Source organism: Morchella importuna (genome assembly GCF_003444635.1).
Source record: "Morchella importuna strain M04M26 chromosome Unknown Morimp01GS018, whole genome shotgun sequence".
In the NCBI taxonomy this organism is placed as follows: Eukaryota; Fungi; Ascomycota; class Pezizomycetes; order Pezizales; family Morchellaceae; genus Morchella; species Morchella importuna.
Genome location: NW_025763415.1, coordinates 556,272 through 569,512, shown reverse-complemented (window position 1 = coordinate 569,512; position 13,241 = coordinate 556,272). Strand labels below are relative to the sequence as shown.

General features: G+C 44.5%; 6 protein-coding genes across 6 annotated transcripts; 3 read left to right on the top strand and 3 right to left on the bottom strand.

Annotated features, from left to right (window-relative positions):
- Positions 1–208: 208 nt before the first annotated feature.
- LAJ45_06318 (uncharacterized protein) lies at positions 209–940 on the top strand (the record flags this gene model as incomplete). Its single annotated transcript, XM_046115882.1, has 5 exons — positions 209–241; positions 334–450; positions 548–598; positions 685–830; positions 910–940. The coding sequence occupies 5 exons, from the start codon at positions 209–211 to the stop codon at positions 938–940; spliced, it is 378 nt and encodes a 125-aa protein (XP_045970991.1).
- A 1,441-nt stretch (positions 941–2,381) lies between these two features.
- LAJ45_06317 (uncharacterized protein) lies at positions 2,382–3,188 on the bottom strand (the record flags this gene model as incomplete). Its single annotated transcript, XM_046115881.1, has 5 exons — positions 2,382–2,526; positions 2,609–2,672; positions 2,750–2,829; positions 2,886–2,903; positions 3,184–3,188. 5 exons carry the CDS (start codon positions 3,186–3,188, stop codon positions 2,382–2,384), a joined length of 312 nt encoding a protein of 103 aa, XP_045970990.1.
- Positions 3,189–3,242: 54 nt separating this feature from the next.
- On the bottom strand, positions 3,243–4,314 carry LAJ45_06316 (uncharacterized protein; the record flags this gene model as incomplete). The annotated part of the gene is made up of 7 exons (XM_046115880.1): positions 3,243–3,306; positions 3,362–3,441; positions 3,513–3,554; positions 3,883–3,892; positions 3,966–4,074; positions 4,126–4,148; positions 4,283–4,314. The coding sequence occupies 7 exons, from the start codon at positions 4,312–4,314 to the stop codon at positions 3,243–3,245; spliced, it is 360 nt and encodes a 119-aa protein (XP_045970989.1).
- A 762-nt stretch (positions 4,315–5,076) lies between these two features.
- LAJ45_06315 (uncharacterized protein) lies at positions 5,077–6,790 on the bottom strand (the record flags this gene model as incomplete). Its single annotated transcript, XM_046115879.1, has 7 exons — positions 5,077–5,111; positions 5,172–5,452; positions 5,504–5,991; positions 6,097–6,194; positions 6,275–6,318; positions 6,477–6,654; positions 6,709–6,790. The coding sequence occupies 7 exons, from the start codon at positions 6,788–6,790 to the stop codon at positions 5,077–5,079; spliced, it is 1,206 nt and encodes a 401-aa protein (XP_045970988.1).
- A 1,794-nt stretch (positions 6,791–8,584) lies between these two features.
- LAJ45_06314 (uncharacterized protein) lies at positions 8,585–10,288 on the top strand (the record flags this gene model as incomplete). The annotated part of the gene is made up of 12 exons (XM_046115878.1): positions 8,585–8,641; positions 8,699–8,728; positions 8,783–8,873; positions 8,968–8,981; positions 9,083–9,093; positions 9,161–9,169; positions 9,443–9,612; positions 9,667–9,748; positions 9,839–9,967; positions 10,021–10,040; positions 10,099–10,227; positions 10,281–10,288. The coding sequence occupies 12 exons, from the start codon at positions 8,585–8,587 to the stop codon at positions 10,286–10,288; spliced, it is 750 nt and encodes a 249-aa protein (XP_045970987.1).
- Positions 10,289–11,127: 839 nt separating this feature from the next.
- Positions 11,128–12,051, top strand: LAJ45_06313 (uncharacterized protein; the record flags this gene model as incomplete). Its single annotated transcript, XM_046115877.1, has 3 exons — positions 11,128–11,411; positions 11,472–11,620; positions 11,678–12,051. 3 exons carry the CDS (start codon positions 11,128–11,130, stop codon positions 12,049–12,051), a joined length of 807 nt encoding a protein of 268 aa, XP_045970986.1.
- Positions 12,052–13,241: the final 1,190 nt, after the last annotated feature.

Here is a 13,241-nt window from a genome sequence, read left to right as displayed (position 1 = left end):
GCGTGGATACTTTCTCCAATGTTAACTTTTGATTCCGCCGTCGGGACGGAAAGTCAGCTAGCTACGCGATCACAAACTGAGACACGGATAATTCTTTTGATTTCTCAACGCCGGTCACATTTGCATGCTGATTGATCACTTAACACAATGCCCAAAGGAGCTGCATCCGTTATCGGGACGTGGACACCTCGAACACAACCCGTCACAGATGCAGTCTAAATGCACTACCATACAAACCGCCGTCGGTGAACCCCCCAGGCTTCTGTGGTTTACTTGCGACAGACCGCCAGCCTTATATAATATTTTATACTAAGATGGCATCAAACATATTAGGCATATGTCTTACAATCTACAGCTTCACGGATCACTCTATTTAATACCCCGATTCCTGAACAAAGAATAAATGTTATCGAGTCCCGACCGACCGGGTCCCGCGGATCTATCGATGGCGTTTTTTCGCGAACTCAACCACAATCATACAAGCTTTGGGTGGCGTACTGAGCCAGTCATGGCCAAAAAAAAGTAATTTTTACTTTGATAATAATAGATATGGCACCATCTTGTCTTGGTTATGACGGGTGCATTATTTATGAAGAATGTTGGCGATCATGCAAAGCCCCTCGCCTGATAATTAGCTACGTAACATGAATTTTAACTTGGCTGACACTTGCAGCTTTTCTCCAGCCTAGGAAAAAACTAAAACTACCCCTCATCCTCCCGTATCCTCGATCTTGTGTGCATGGTCAAGGTCATATCGTTTGGAAAACTACGTGGGCTCTGGACCAGGTCTGGCCTCATAGGTCTTTTAGTTGCTTTCGGGTTCCAGTTCAGTATGCCGCATATTCTCATCGCCAATATCTTCCAGGTGAATTCAATGCATCAAGTCTGATTGGGACCGGAGTTCATTAGCTATCCGACCGTCCATACACACGTCATGTAGCCTATGCCGGAGAGGAATGTATCAAATACACTTACCTCGAAAAGATGACATTCATTTCCTAGAAATGGATCCAAAATACATTTGCTAAATTCGGAAATAATCTCATTATGTGGGAAAATGGAGGTTGGTTCGTATTCAAACTGGCATGTGTCACAATTTAATTGATAGATTCAACAATTTGGATTAACAGTTGCCCATACGGATAAAATGCTGGATCGAGACTTCGTTCCGGTTTACATTTTTTTTTGACCGGCGCTAGAAGTTGTTTGCTGGGATGAGACCTTTAAAATGGGTTGATGGCCAAAGGAATCACAGCAGGCAAAACTACTATAAACTCCAATTTGCGAATTATTCCGTCAATTGGGGGGGGGGGGGGGCGCTGCGGCTCTATTACTCAAACATATGGATATCTAATCAAAATTATGGCATAGTTTACTTGGCAGCTGAAAACTTAGGAACACCCATAATGACTGGGTAGCTCAGTCTCGATCTGATCTGAACTAGGCAAATATGTATGTTCTTCATACATTCATGTACAGAATCTAATACCTAAAGCTAAACCACTGCAGTACAGAGATTCCAAAACCAATTTTGAAAGTGAATTACATCCTTCTTGGTAAACGGAATGATATTATTGAACGAAGAAACACTGAGACAGTTGGTTTTGAAATTCTATCCATAAAAGGTTAACCTGAAATCGAGAATTTTAGACTGTAACGAAGTCATGAAATATTTCATCTTTGGTATGTATATGATGTTTTAACTCCGGCAGGGCCGGGTTGCTAGCTAAACTGATAAGGCAAATGAACCTGGTTCATTGGGACATTTGATAGACCGAGTGATATCTGATGATTTAGAACACTTTCCATAATTAGTCGGTTTGATTTAAGAGTATTTTTAAGTTTAATATGCTGAAATTGTCCTCTGACTTTACAAATTCTATAGGATATCCTGGGTATCCTTCTGTTTGCAGAATTCTGCCCTCGCCCGTCGACCGAAGGCTCCCATAAGCCATATCCTTCCTTCTTTTCTTCATCTAGCTACACTAGGCGCACAAACCTCGCCGTGCAAAGTACAGATATTTATCTTGTTAACAATGACAGTATCTTAATCACACCTCCCTATTGGCTGTGCCATATGTGCCGGTTAACAAACCGGTGCGGAGTGGGTGCTAGCTGTCGAGGCTCGAGATAATACTGGATGAAATTGCAGTTAAATACCTCTACGGCGATACCCCCACATTGCATGAACATGTGGGGGTACTTACTGATTTATCGGTTTCTTCATCAGATCCCTTAACCTAGCCTGATCTTGACTCGGTACCAGTAATAGCGCTGAAGCACGCTGATTACCTGGTAAAGGATTGTGAGCTGGTTCCCCGGATTAGATATAGCGTCCATAATGGAAGCGCAATCAAGCGGCTAGTACTGCGTTCGGTAAATTATCGTGGTTTCGGGGAAGAATCCAGGGAATGTTCAGGGATACTGGGGTCGCGTTTGTATGGATGGATATGAAGAACCGAGTTGCTTGTAGTGTTACACATGGGTGAGAACAAGGGAGACAACCCTGGAAGCAATAAACACCCGCTACTTGATAAAGTTAGCAAGCCGACAACTTCTGCAGGTGTATTCTTAAGAAAGGAAGAAAACAAGAGGCTGGTTTACATACGTTGATCGTGGAGAAGGGGTTTCACTCGGGGTTGTGAGTTTGCACATGTGGGAACATGGAGCATCTATTCAATCGTTAGCAATTGCAAGGTATGGCCGTAAACCGATTGTGACTCCCTCATGTTCTGAGATAGATTCAGACCCTGATTCCCTGTTGGTGGACTCGCTACCGGAAGTGCAATAGTTTGCCATCGAGGCATGGGGTTGGAGCATAGCAAATCCCTCCTTGATTATTAGTTATGGCACTTCTACATTGAATTGGCATTGTATCCTCTAACCTATTAAAGTTCTGAGCGCTTTAAATCGCGAATCAGTTCTCGTCAACGCTACAGCTGTAGTGTGTTGGGACATATAGATACAGGTCGAAGAAAGCATCTTGATATGGTAGAAGAAAATGTTTCGAATGCAGAGCTGTGGGATTTAGAATGAAGGAGAAATAAAGGGAAGCTGAGTTACAAGTTAGAGTGCTAAATATGACGTATACTTGATAGATTGGAGGATACATGTAACGAGCGTATCGATCGACTCGAAAAAATGGAGAGGGGATGCTAGATTATGTACAAAATACACACTCACCGCATGATATGTAGTTCAGTTGATTATATCAAAGAGGAAGTAAGACACATATGTGTCTTTCATGACATTAACCAAAATTTCTTGGCAAAGATATACTCTATACATACACTTTTCTGTGCAGTACTATTGAGTTTCTCAATCAGTTAAGTAATCACTACATATAAGGTGTTCATCTCACCTATAGTTTGCCCTGCGTATATAATCCTCCGAAACACAACAACTTCGGCATCGTTCAGGGGTATTAACCATCATCCTCAACTAAACAAAAGTCACTTTCTTGTAGCAGAACTGTCACGATGTCTCCCTACTCGTCCGGGGCAAAAAGAAACCTTCAAATGACAGTTAGGAGCTGGTGACGTATTATGAAATGTCTCGATTTAGAAACTCAGCGACTCATATACTGTATCCCTGCTTTAATTTGAGACTTGCATTCTTACACAGGTTCTCCTGCCATTGACAAGCATTCTACCCTCAAAGACCACCCTGAGGTTGATGAACAGTGGCCAGGGGGGTTATTCATGCAAATCAACTTGATCCACGAGGTAAAACCTCTCGGAGCAAATTAGAGTAAGGGGGGTAGGGGGGGGTCTGCGAGGCTGCTTGATCGAGGTATGGTGGCAGATTTCCCTCAAGGCGGCCTCGTGAGCGCTACCTGCCTTGAAGGTTATGATGCTTCGAAGTGAGGGCGCAATCACGTACAGTAGTACTTCTTTCATCATCGGGTAAGCCCATCTGACGAATTCAGAGATAACCCTAACCCTAATCCAACTGGTACCCCTTACCTTGGATAAGGTTGTGCTAAAGCTTCGAGGTGTTCTGGGTGTCTGTCTTCCTTGCGAGCCTCAGCCTGAATGCACCCTCCCCCCCAACTTGGCAACTTTATCGGATGTGCTGAATTTCCCGCATGTAAGCTTAAGAATATAAAGATCACTATTTACATACCCAGAATAGAGTAAGAAGTGCCCCTAGATGAGTTAGAGGCGCCTTAAGGGAACTTTTCCCCAATCCGCCTCGAGCAGTGCTCTTGTTGGCCGCACTCAAGTTGTCGTCACACATAAATTTAGAATACCACAAACCCTGACCCTGGGGCCGAGCTTACAATTTCAACGCATCTCTTCTCTTGTAGTACATGTATGTAGATCTTTCATATTACAAATGTCAAATGATCAAAAGGTTCAATTTGTTTTGGCCAGAACAGAGTTTGAATAATATCTTCCGCGTGGTGTCTTTTACGAGGTCTGAAAATACCTAATATGTACTCACAATGACAGGAACGCAAATGCAAACGATCACACTCGGTTTCAAGATCGTTCACAAGTACTTCACAGCCCGGGAAAGGATATCTCATGATCATTATCCGACCAAGAATAAGGAAAAAAAATCCGTGCGTGCAGAGAAGGGGATGCGGTGTCCGATATGCACACTAGGCCGCTATACACATTTCTTGGTTCTTGGTAGCGGACCGAGATAACAAGGAAGATAAAAAAAAGAACTCCCGAGTCCCTTGGATGCACAGAGTACAGGATACGAGACCCGAAAAGCTAAGTTCCACAAGATATGGTCGATTCCGGTATTCCGGCAAACATGAGGGCGGCAGCCAAGTATATATACATGTATACAAGCTTTTCGCTTGAAAGCGCTACAGGTCTATAAAACAAAGAAAAGAAAAGGCATAAGTACATAGGAAATCATTAAGAACACCGAGCACTGAAGAACGAGAAAATAGTAGTAAAGAGAACCCTAACTCCAAAAAATTACATGCTGACACCTAAAGCTAGTGATATCCCATGAAGCAAGACAAAGGAAAGTGCCGGATGGGCAGACCGTGTTTTTCTTTTTTTTTCTTTTTCTTTTTTTTTGTATTTATGCTTTTTCGCTATGTGGCGAACACTGCTACGTGCAAGCTCCTACAAGATCTTGCAACACATCTAGAATGGAAATCAAGTTAGTGGGACGTTTCGTTCCTGATACACGAGCGGACGTCTTACCATCATACGCCAAAGATCCACAAAGGTAGTCATTGCGACCAAGTGGTTGCGAGTCCTGTATAACAGAGTGGCCATTTGCCTTCAAGCTCTTCATGATGTTTTCCAGCGAGCTCAATGTGCGCAGATCATTCGATTTGCAGACAATGACGACCTTCACACCTCCAACTGCACCTGAAGATTTCAAGGAGAGCAGGTTTCGATTGCCTGTATCGTAAGAATCCTGTGCCTGTGGAGTCGAGACTTGCGGTTGCATCTGTGGTACGACCGAATTACTTCGGGTGCTTCATGATTGTTAGTTCTTGTTGTGGCAAAGATGATTTGATGTAATTTACCTTGAATATGAGCTATCAAGAGCTCCTGGGCTATCGTGCATCAATTCACCAGGATGGCTATCAAGCATGAAGCCACCGGAACCAATAGAAAGCCCATTATTGTCGTATTGGGGACGACCACCATGAGTTGTTGCAGGCATCATACTATCAAACCAGCCCCATTCGCTGGAATCAGATTGATGGCCGTCAGAATCATAGCGGGGCTCAAAGAAGTTTCCCGAGCGTTCCGCATCAAAATCAATAAACGCATCCAAGTCCTGGTGGATCTCGGGTCCTCGAGAGTCGATCAAACTCGTAGGAGTATCAAGCGAGTGCATAGTTAAGGACTCGGTGTCCATGCTGTCAAATTGTATGGTCTGGGGGCTCATTTGGCCCATGCCGCGCAGGATATCATCAACGTAAGAAGTGGCGCTGCTGGGAGAGTAACCTGTCGATGAGGTATTCGAGCTGATAGAAGCATGCTGAGGGTGCGATCGAGTTTGGTTGAGCTGAAGCATTGAAAAGACTTGTTAATATACGTATATATTTTGAGAGCTTTGCCCCTAAAGTGAATTTTTGGAGTGATGATGGAAGGGTTTTATATTTGTACCCACCTCGTCTAATGACCATATACTGCTAGGAGAACCCGGGGTCGCAGTTGGGGTCGCATTTGCGTCTCGGGCTTGTATTTCTTTCCACCGTCTCATGCATTCTATTAAATTGGAGTCAATACAACATGCACCCAAGTGTGGACCCCACGAAACCAGGGTTCGTGAGCAGGGATGCACATACCATTATCGTTCCTGGTCATGACAACCTGGGCTACTGAAATCCACCTGCACCGTTACGTACGTTAGTTACTGAATTTCAGGCCCACATGCCCATGTCGCGAAGAAGCCCGAGGAACAATAAGAATTTGAAGAGATAGTGCGCCGTCGACCTGCCGGGAGATCTATAGCTGCCGGTGAAAAAAAGAAGTATATCGCGCACTTACTTCCTTCCAAATTTCCTTACAGCTGTAGAGAGTCGTTCATCTTCCTCCGGTTTCCATTTGCATCTTCTCACCGCCTCCATCATTGTATGATGCCAGCGCTTTCTGCACTCCTTCTTACTCCGTCGAGGTAATGATGCTGCGATTGTATCCCATTTTACTGGCCGTTTTTGTTCTTTCTCTATTACCCAAATCAGCCATCAAATACTTCATGCTTCAGTGCGCTGAAGCCTACCTTGGAATACGGCATTTCGTAGTTGCTTGTCTTCTTCTTTGCTCCATAACCTTTCTGCGTGGGGATCGAATGTGGACATCATGATGATGGGGACTATTGGGATAGCCAGAAAGTTTGAAAGACTATGATTCTGTTGAACAAGTCTTTGCGATATTTCGAGGCAAGGTGGAATAAAAGCTGTTATGAAATTTGAAATTGAGTTTGGATATCAAGCTTGAATGAACGGTGGGAGCAAGTGACTATAAGTAGGCTTCGCTTGTGTTGTCGAGAGAGAAGTAGAGCAGGTATATGTACGCTGAGGTTATATCCTGGCAGTGAATCGGTGTATGGGTGGGGTGTCTGGAGGGGGTAAGTGCTATAACCTAACTGTCTGAAATTATCAGAACCAATAAGTTTGGAAATACAAGATGTATTTAAACCAAGCTTCGGATCTTAGGATAGATTACTGATTTGAATTCAAATCATTGGACCAAGGTATGTGAGATTCATAGTGAAGTGGGGTGGGTGTTGTTCGAGGAGGAAAGGCATCATTACTGTATAGGGTGCATAAGTATAAAATAAATCTAATAGGAGGACTAAACCTATCAAAATCATGAGCCTCCAAATCATACTGGAAAGAAGGTAGAGAACTACCGAAAGCATTTCTGCCTGTACTACAGAAGCTTTGAACACTCCATACGCATCGCCTTCCCGCTAGACGATTCTCATTGGCTTCCGACAGATTGGGACCGCTGTGGCATTGAGGTGTGAGTACGAGGTCAGGACTAGGGTGGTTCACAAGGATTTTCCTTCTCCGGCACTCTGCAGATCCTTCTTATTTTGCTGCCATCTGCAGTTCGACAGAGGTAATGCTCATTGCTTATTCCGGTCCACAGATTTTTTTTTTTTTTTTTTTCCCGGCCTCCGTCACATCCCTGTGCATTACTAGTAGACTTGATACTTCACTATGCACGGTGCAGGCCTTATCCTCATTAGCCTTTTGATATTTTAATTGGGTGTTGAGGTAGTTTTGAAATATAAGCATGCCCGTTTCTGCCTCCACAGCTTCCTATTCAATTCTTGCAACGCGATGGGAGCCAGCTGTCAAAATTATCACAGCTGAGAGACAGATATTTGGTATGTTCCTAATGTGCCATCTGGCAAAGATCTCTGAGATGTGTGTCGGACTGCTGTGCCGTAAAAACGTTAAACCCAAAGTTGCAGAAACAAGGCTGGTACGCGGTGGCTGAGAGCGCGTAAAGAAAGAGATGGTTCAGATCACTATTGGGTCTCGGCTCTCCATTTCCAGGCAACAACATTGGCTGTAGAGGGGACCAGAGGTTTAAAGGCTGAGTAACCATAGCCCAAAATGGGATAGAAACATTTCGTATTCTGAGGACGTTCAACATTGGCTCGATGCCGTCATTGCACATGCTGCATATATCTAAGAAGAAACCCGGGGGAGTGGCCAGTTAATCCGACGCGTTCCTCTTGCAGCTCAGTTAATCGGTTATTGGTCGGTTACAGCGTCTGGAATAGGAAGTGGGGAAACGAAATAAGTCTCGAAACATTCGTTCATCTGCACGTATGAAGGTGAGGACCGGGCAGTGCGTGATCTACATGTACCCGCATGAGTAGACCCTCGTATGTATATACCTTTCACTCTAACCCACGTTGGGCCGGACCCTTATCTTGGCTTCTAGGTTCTGTATTTAGAGTTTATAGTCTTTCTCATCATCCTCACCATTAAGTAATGGATGAAAACCCCAGTTAAAGAGCACCCTTGGGTCAAATACCCAGTGTTGTGACCTAAACCGGTGTGTTCCCACTTCAACTACTCGGCCTCCAATCAATCAGTCAACCAATCAGCTCAGCGCGTCATTAAGGTTCCCGATCGATGCTGTCAGGCGTTCTTTTCTCTTTGGAATCAACGAATATCAATGTAGCTGAGAAGGTTGATTTTGTGATCCTTTAGCAATGTATGCGACTCGCTCTAATATTGCTAATCAAGTCTCATACGTATATTCTACTAGACTATCTCGTACAATTCTGCCCTCCATTCTAGCACCTCTTGCTGCTTGGGCTATTAACTTAGAACACCAACTCCGGTGAAGTAAAGCTTGGTCATTACGCCCTCCGCCTTCTCGAAAAGAAATCTTCCACTCGGGACCTGAGTACTCTTCTAGGTCTGTTTTATACACTTGTATATCTTTCTGATAGTATAATTATATCTTTTGAGATTTGTATTGATCATCTAGTGCTTACCGCAATGAATCATAGCTGCATGCACTGTTGTGATTAAGCATATCTCTAGATGCAGATTTGACATTTTTGGCGTTCTATTGAGACAACGTGCCTGATCTTGATCGAATTATACCAAATTTCTAAACTAAAGATGAGTTATAAGTTATAGCCTCGAGCTCAGCTTCGCTGACATCATCAATGTCTATTTTCACGCTGACTAGAAATGTAGAGTAGCCGCGTACGTATACACTATCAACTGGGACCTCAATCATTGTCTCATGTGGAGGTCACAACACATTCATACAGTCATAGTGATATATATATATTTATACACATATTAGCGCGATTCCTAATAACTCTAAGTGCAAACGGTTCCCCAGCAAAAGCTATCTCACTTCTCATTAGTTCGGGATTGATCGAAGTCTGCAGAAAAAAGTAAACCTGGAGATAGCCGTTTCGGAAAAGCAAATAACTATGATACAATTTTCTAAATCAAGCCCTTGATGCGCAGGGCGGAGACTAACGGGACACAGACTCTGGGTGTTTTCCATGTCAAACCATATATCCGCCACGTTACGCACGTGTATTACTCTGGTAAAGTTGGAAACAACATCACTTTGAATACGGGATCCTTCTCTACAGGGTTCGAGAAGAAAAACGAGTTCCCGTTACGTTCTGGGGGTAGCGGCCGGTGTTAAGTTGATAGGCGATAAGTGGGACTTTAATCCGGGGTAGCAACTCTGGGGCGGAGGCGCAGGGTAGAATGTTCCGTGGTTCGTAGCACTCGGAAGCTGCGGGGTGACCAGCATCTAGCAAGGTACCGCGAAAGACGGAAGGCATACATGTCGTTTGAAGTCGTTTCAGAGATGTTCATTTAACAGAAACAAAACTAATAGTGTTTCTACAGATGGGGGCCAGCTTTGCTTGGCGTGATATCAGAATACCTAGAGGCCAATTACGTCAAGCCGTTTAAAGAATCAGATCCAGGTGAATTCGATGGCACGAAGAGAGAGGTTCTTCTGTGTTATGCCTACACGTGCGTTAGTTTTATAAAGCTTGACTAGATAGTGTTAGTGAAGCACACCTAAGTTGGAAACTTTGTTTCATCGGTTCGTATTTGAATAAGGATTGAATGGAGCCTATGGATTCTGATTTCGCGCTCTTCAGATCCTAGCTTCGACGTGACCGTGTCCGAGGATATACGAGCTGGTGGAAAGCTAGAAAGCGAGATATGTTTAAGCGCGCCAGGCCGCTGGCCGCTGGCCTTGGATCGACAGATAGAGATACGTGTAGATGGTAGGTACTGTATGGACCTATCGTTACTATGAAGTTGACAGGTCGCACTCGAGCTTTGTAGGCACAGTTAAGACCAGAGTGAGTCAAGGCATTTGGTACCACCATTGGACCGTAATGGAGAGGTCCTGTACCTTTATTTATTTTGTGCTACCGATGTTGATACTACATGATACACGTAGGTAGGTAGTACTAATACTTCGGCCTTCACGAAAGCCGAAACCCAAATTCCAAACACTGCTAACGCTATTCGCTCGCTCTCCCAGCTCAAGACCTCACCACACGTGGTCTGCCGAACTTCGCTCCAGTGATCGGTAGATGCACTACATATCATCTCTCATCAGCGAGCCAGAGCCTCATGCGAAAATGACCCATCAATGTTACATTTGGGTGCAGCTGGTTGGATAGCCCGGTCAGATCGAGGGTTAGGTAAGGACGGACGGAATCCAGAAGGACAGACACAAATTACAATACCTTTCACAAAATTAACCGTGTATGCTCTACTGGACCCTCCGGCCCTTGAGTTAGAGCGACCGGACTCCTTTATCTACTATCTACCTCTCTACTCTCGGGTCACGTGGGATCTTGGCATTCGGCGTTACTACAACTAAAACCTATCGTTTTCGGCGATAGCACTCAACGAACGCCGATGGACCTAAGAGTCGTTATTACCGAAATCGTGAGCTTCAACAGAAGAATTTCACAGAATTCTATGTCAAGATAGTTTTTTTAGTTAACAGACCCCTTTTCGTGTGAAAAATTGGGGGTTAGAATGATGATTGAGATAGCATATATAGGCTTGGTTAAGCACAATTCCAACATCATCGATTTCAATACTCGACTCAATCTACATATAATATCAACAAGATATCTCAAGTCATCTACTTTTTCAACGATATAACTATGTCTCCTCAGATCTGGCTCATCACTGGTACCTCCTCTGGCTTCGGCGGACTTCTCACAAAGGCCGCCCTCGCTCACGGCGACAAAGTCATCGCGACTGCTCGTGACCCAGCTAAAATCGCGGACCTAAAAGCCCTCGGTGCTGCTACCCTTGCGCTCGATGTTACCGACACCGAAGAAAATGTCAACAAGACTATCACTGCTGCGGTCGAAATTTATGGTCACATCGATATCCTGGTCAACAATGCTGCTTATATCCTTGAGGGTGCTATTGAAGAGTGCAGGTATGTAGCACTGACTCCTGCATCAGTGAAAAAGTCCTTTGTCACTAAAATTGCAAATAGTCCGGAAGAAGAGTTCAAATCCTGGAATACCAATGTCTTCGGTGTCACGAAGGTGCTCCGTGCGGTTCTGCCCTATATGCGGCTTTGCAGGTCCGGCATGATAGCGAATATGGGGTCGATTGGCGGTTGGAGAGGCTACGGTGGAGCCGGTATGTACGGTGCAAGCAAGTATGCGATTGCTGGACTGAGCGAGGGCCTTCGCCAAGAAGTTGCACCACTCGGGATAGATGTCGTGTGCATTGAACCAGGTTACTTCCGCACCAATTTTTTGGCACCGGGACATCGTACATCGAGTGCGAAACACATCGCCGACTATGACCCTGTGATGGAGCCTCTGAGGAACATGTTGTCGGCATACAATGGCAAGCAACCAGGGGACCCTGAAAAGGGTGCGCGAGTGATTGTTGAGATTTTGACGAAGACAGGAAGGGTGCAGGGGAAGGTCTTGCCCGGCAGAATCCCATTAGGGTCGGATGCATTGAAGGTGATTGGAGGGTTTTGTGCGGATACTGGGAAGACCCTTGAAGAGTGGAAGGATATTGCAAGCTCAACGGATCATGACGATGTTGCCAAGAATTAATTGCAGTGGGATCTTACTGTATCCAGGATGTTACTATCGCAATATTTTCCATTTCCCTAGTAGTGTTAATGTATCTAGAGCTGCATGCATCAAAGGGGTAGTCTTCACTTAAATTTTACATCTTAATAGGTCTATCCCGCAAAAGCGAATAAAGCCCATTTCACATAAATATAAATAACTCTTGATGCTTGGAGGGCATAAACCCACATATCACGACATCTAACATTTGAGTTTTAGTACAGTCAGTATACAACATGTACATACCAGTGAAGTATCCCTGATTATTCAATGCCATCGTACGATTCTCCAGGAACCCTCCATAGTATCCCCTCATAGCACACTACGTTTCATCCCCAGTTTAACGTAAGATCCCTTCACCATGTTTGATCTACTCTCGGTACTGATCCGATACTGTCAGATCCGCATAGTGAAACATCACCAACAACAAGCTACATCGGTGTTTTTCAAAGTCCACGCAACAGAAACTAGAGGCGGGGACAAGACCTGAAAATTATTTGCTAACTAAAACCCCCAGAACAAGGTATATCAACCAGACCTTGCTGGCTCGGGGCTTCATTATTTCTCCAGCTGGCATGCATGGGTACGCCTATCTCTACCATTCGGAGCATGTGATACCTTCATCCTAATATACATGTATATGTGCCTGTTCCACTCCATGAAGTGCAGGGTCTCTTTTCCTCGGCGCCGGCTCGCCGGGGAAGTAAGGAGAGGGCATCAACCAATTGTTGGCGCAGCACCCCCACTCTTATGGCCTACATACATGTAGGGGTGGTATTCGCTGGGGTCCTGGACCCATTGTGATCCTAGTTTGTTAAGGGATTTTCTTTTCTTTTGCAGAGATCCAGCAAGGTCAAGGAACATAGAACATCACTCTTTGCTGGGAAGCACGGATACGAGCATGGCCTAGTAAACATACTTTAGTGGCATTGGTTATTCTCAAAACCGCGGGGGAGATTTGCGTCTACATGGGGCAGGACTATAGACCTTAGAGATCGTATTGTTCCATCATACATGTAGTATCGATCATGTTGCTACATGTAGCTATAAACTTCAGGGAGTCCAATTGCAATTACTTATGACGTAACAGTAAATGCATAACTACATATACATGTATGTTCTACTATGGGCCTTGGTTTCATTGTTTTCATGGATCAAGAAGTAGTCGAGAT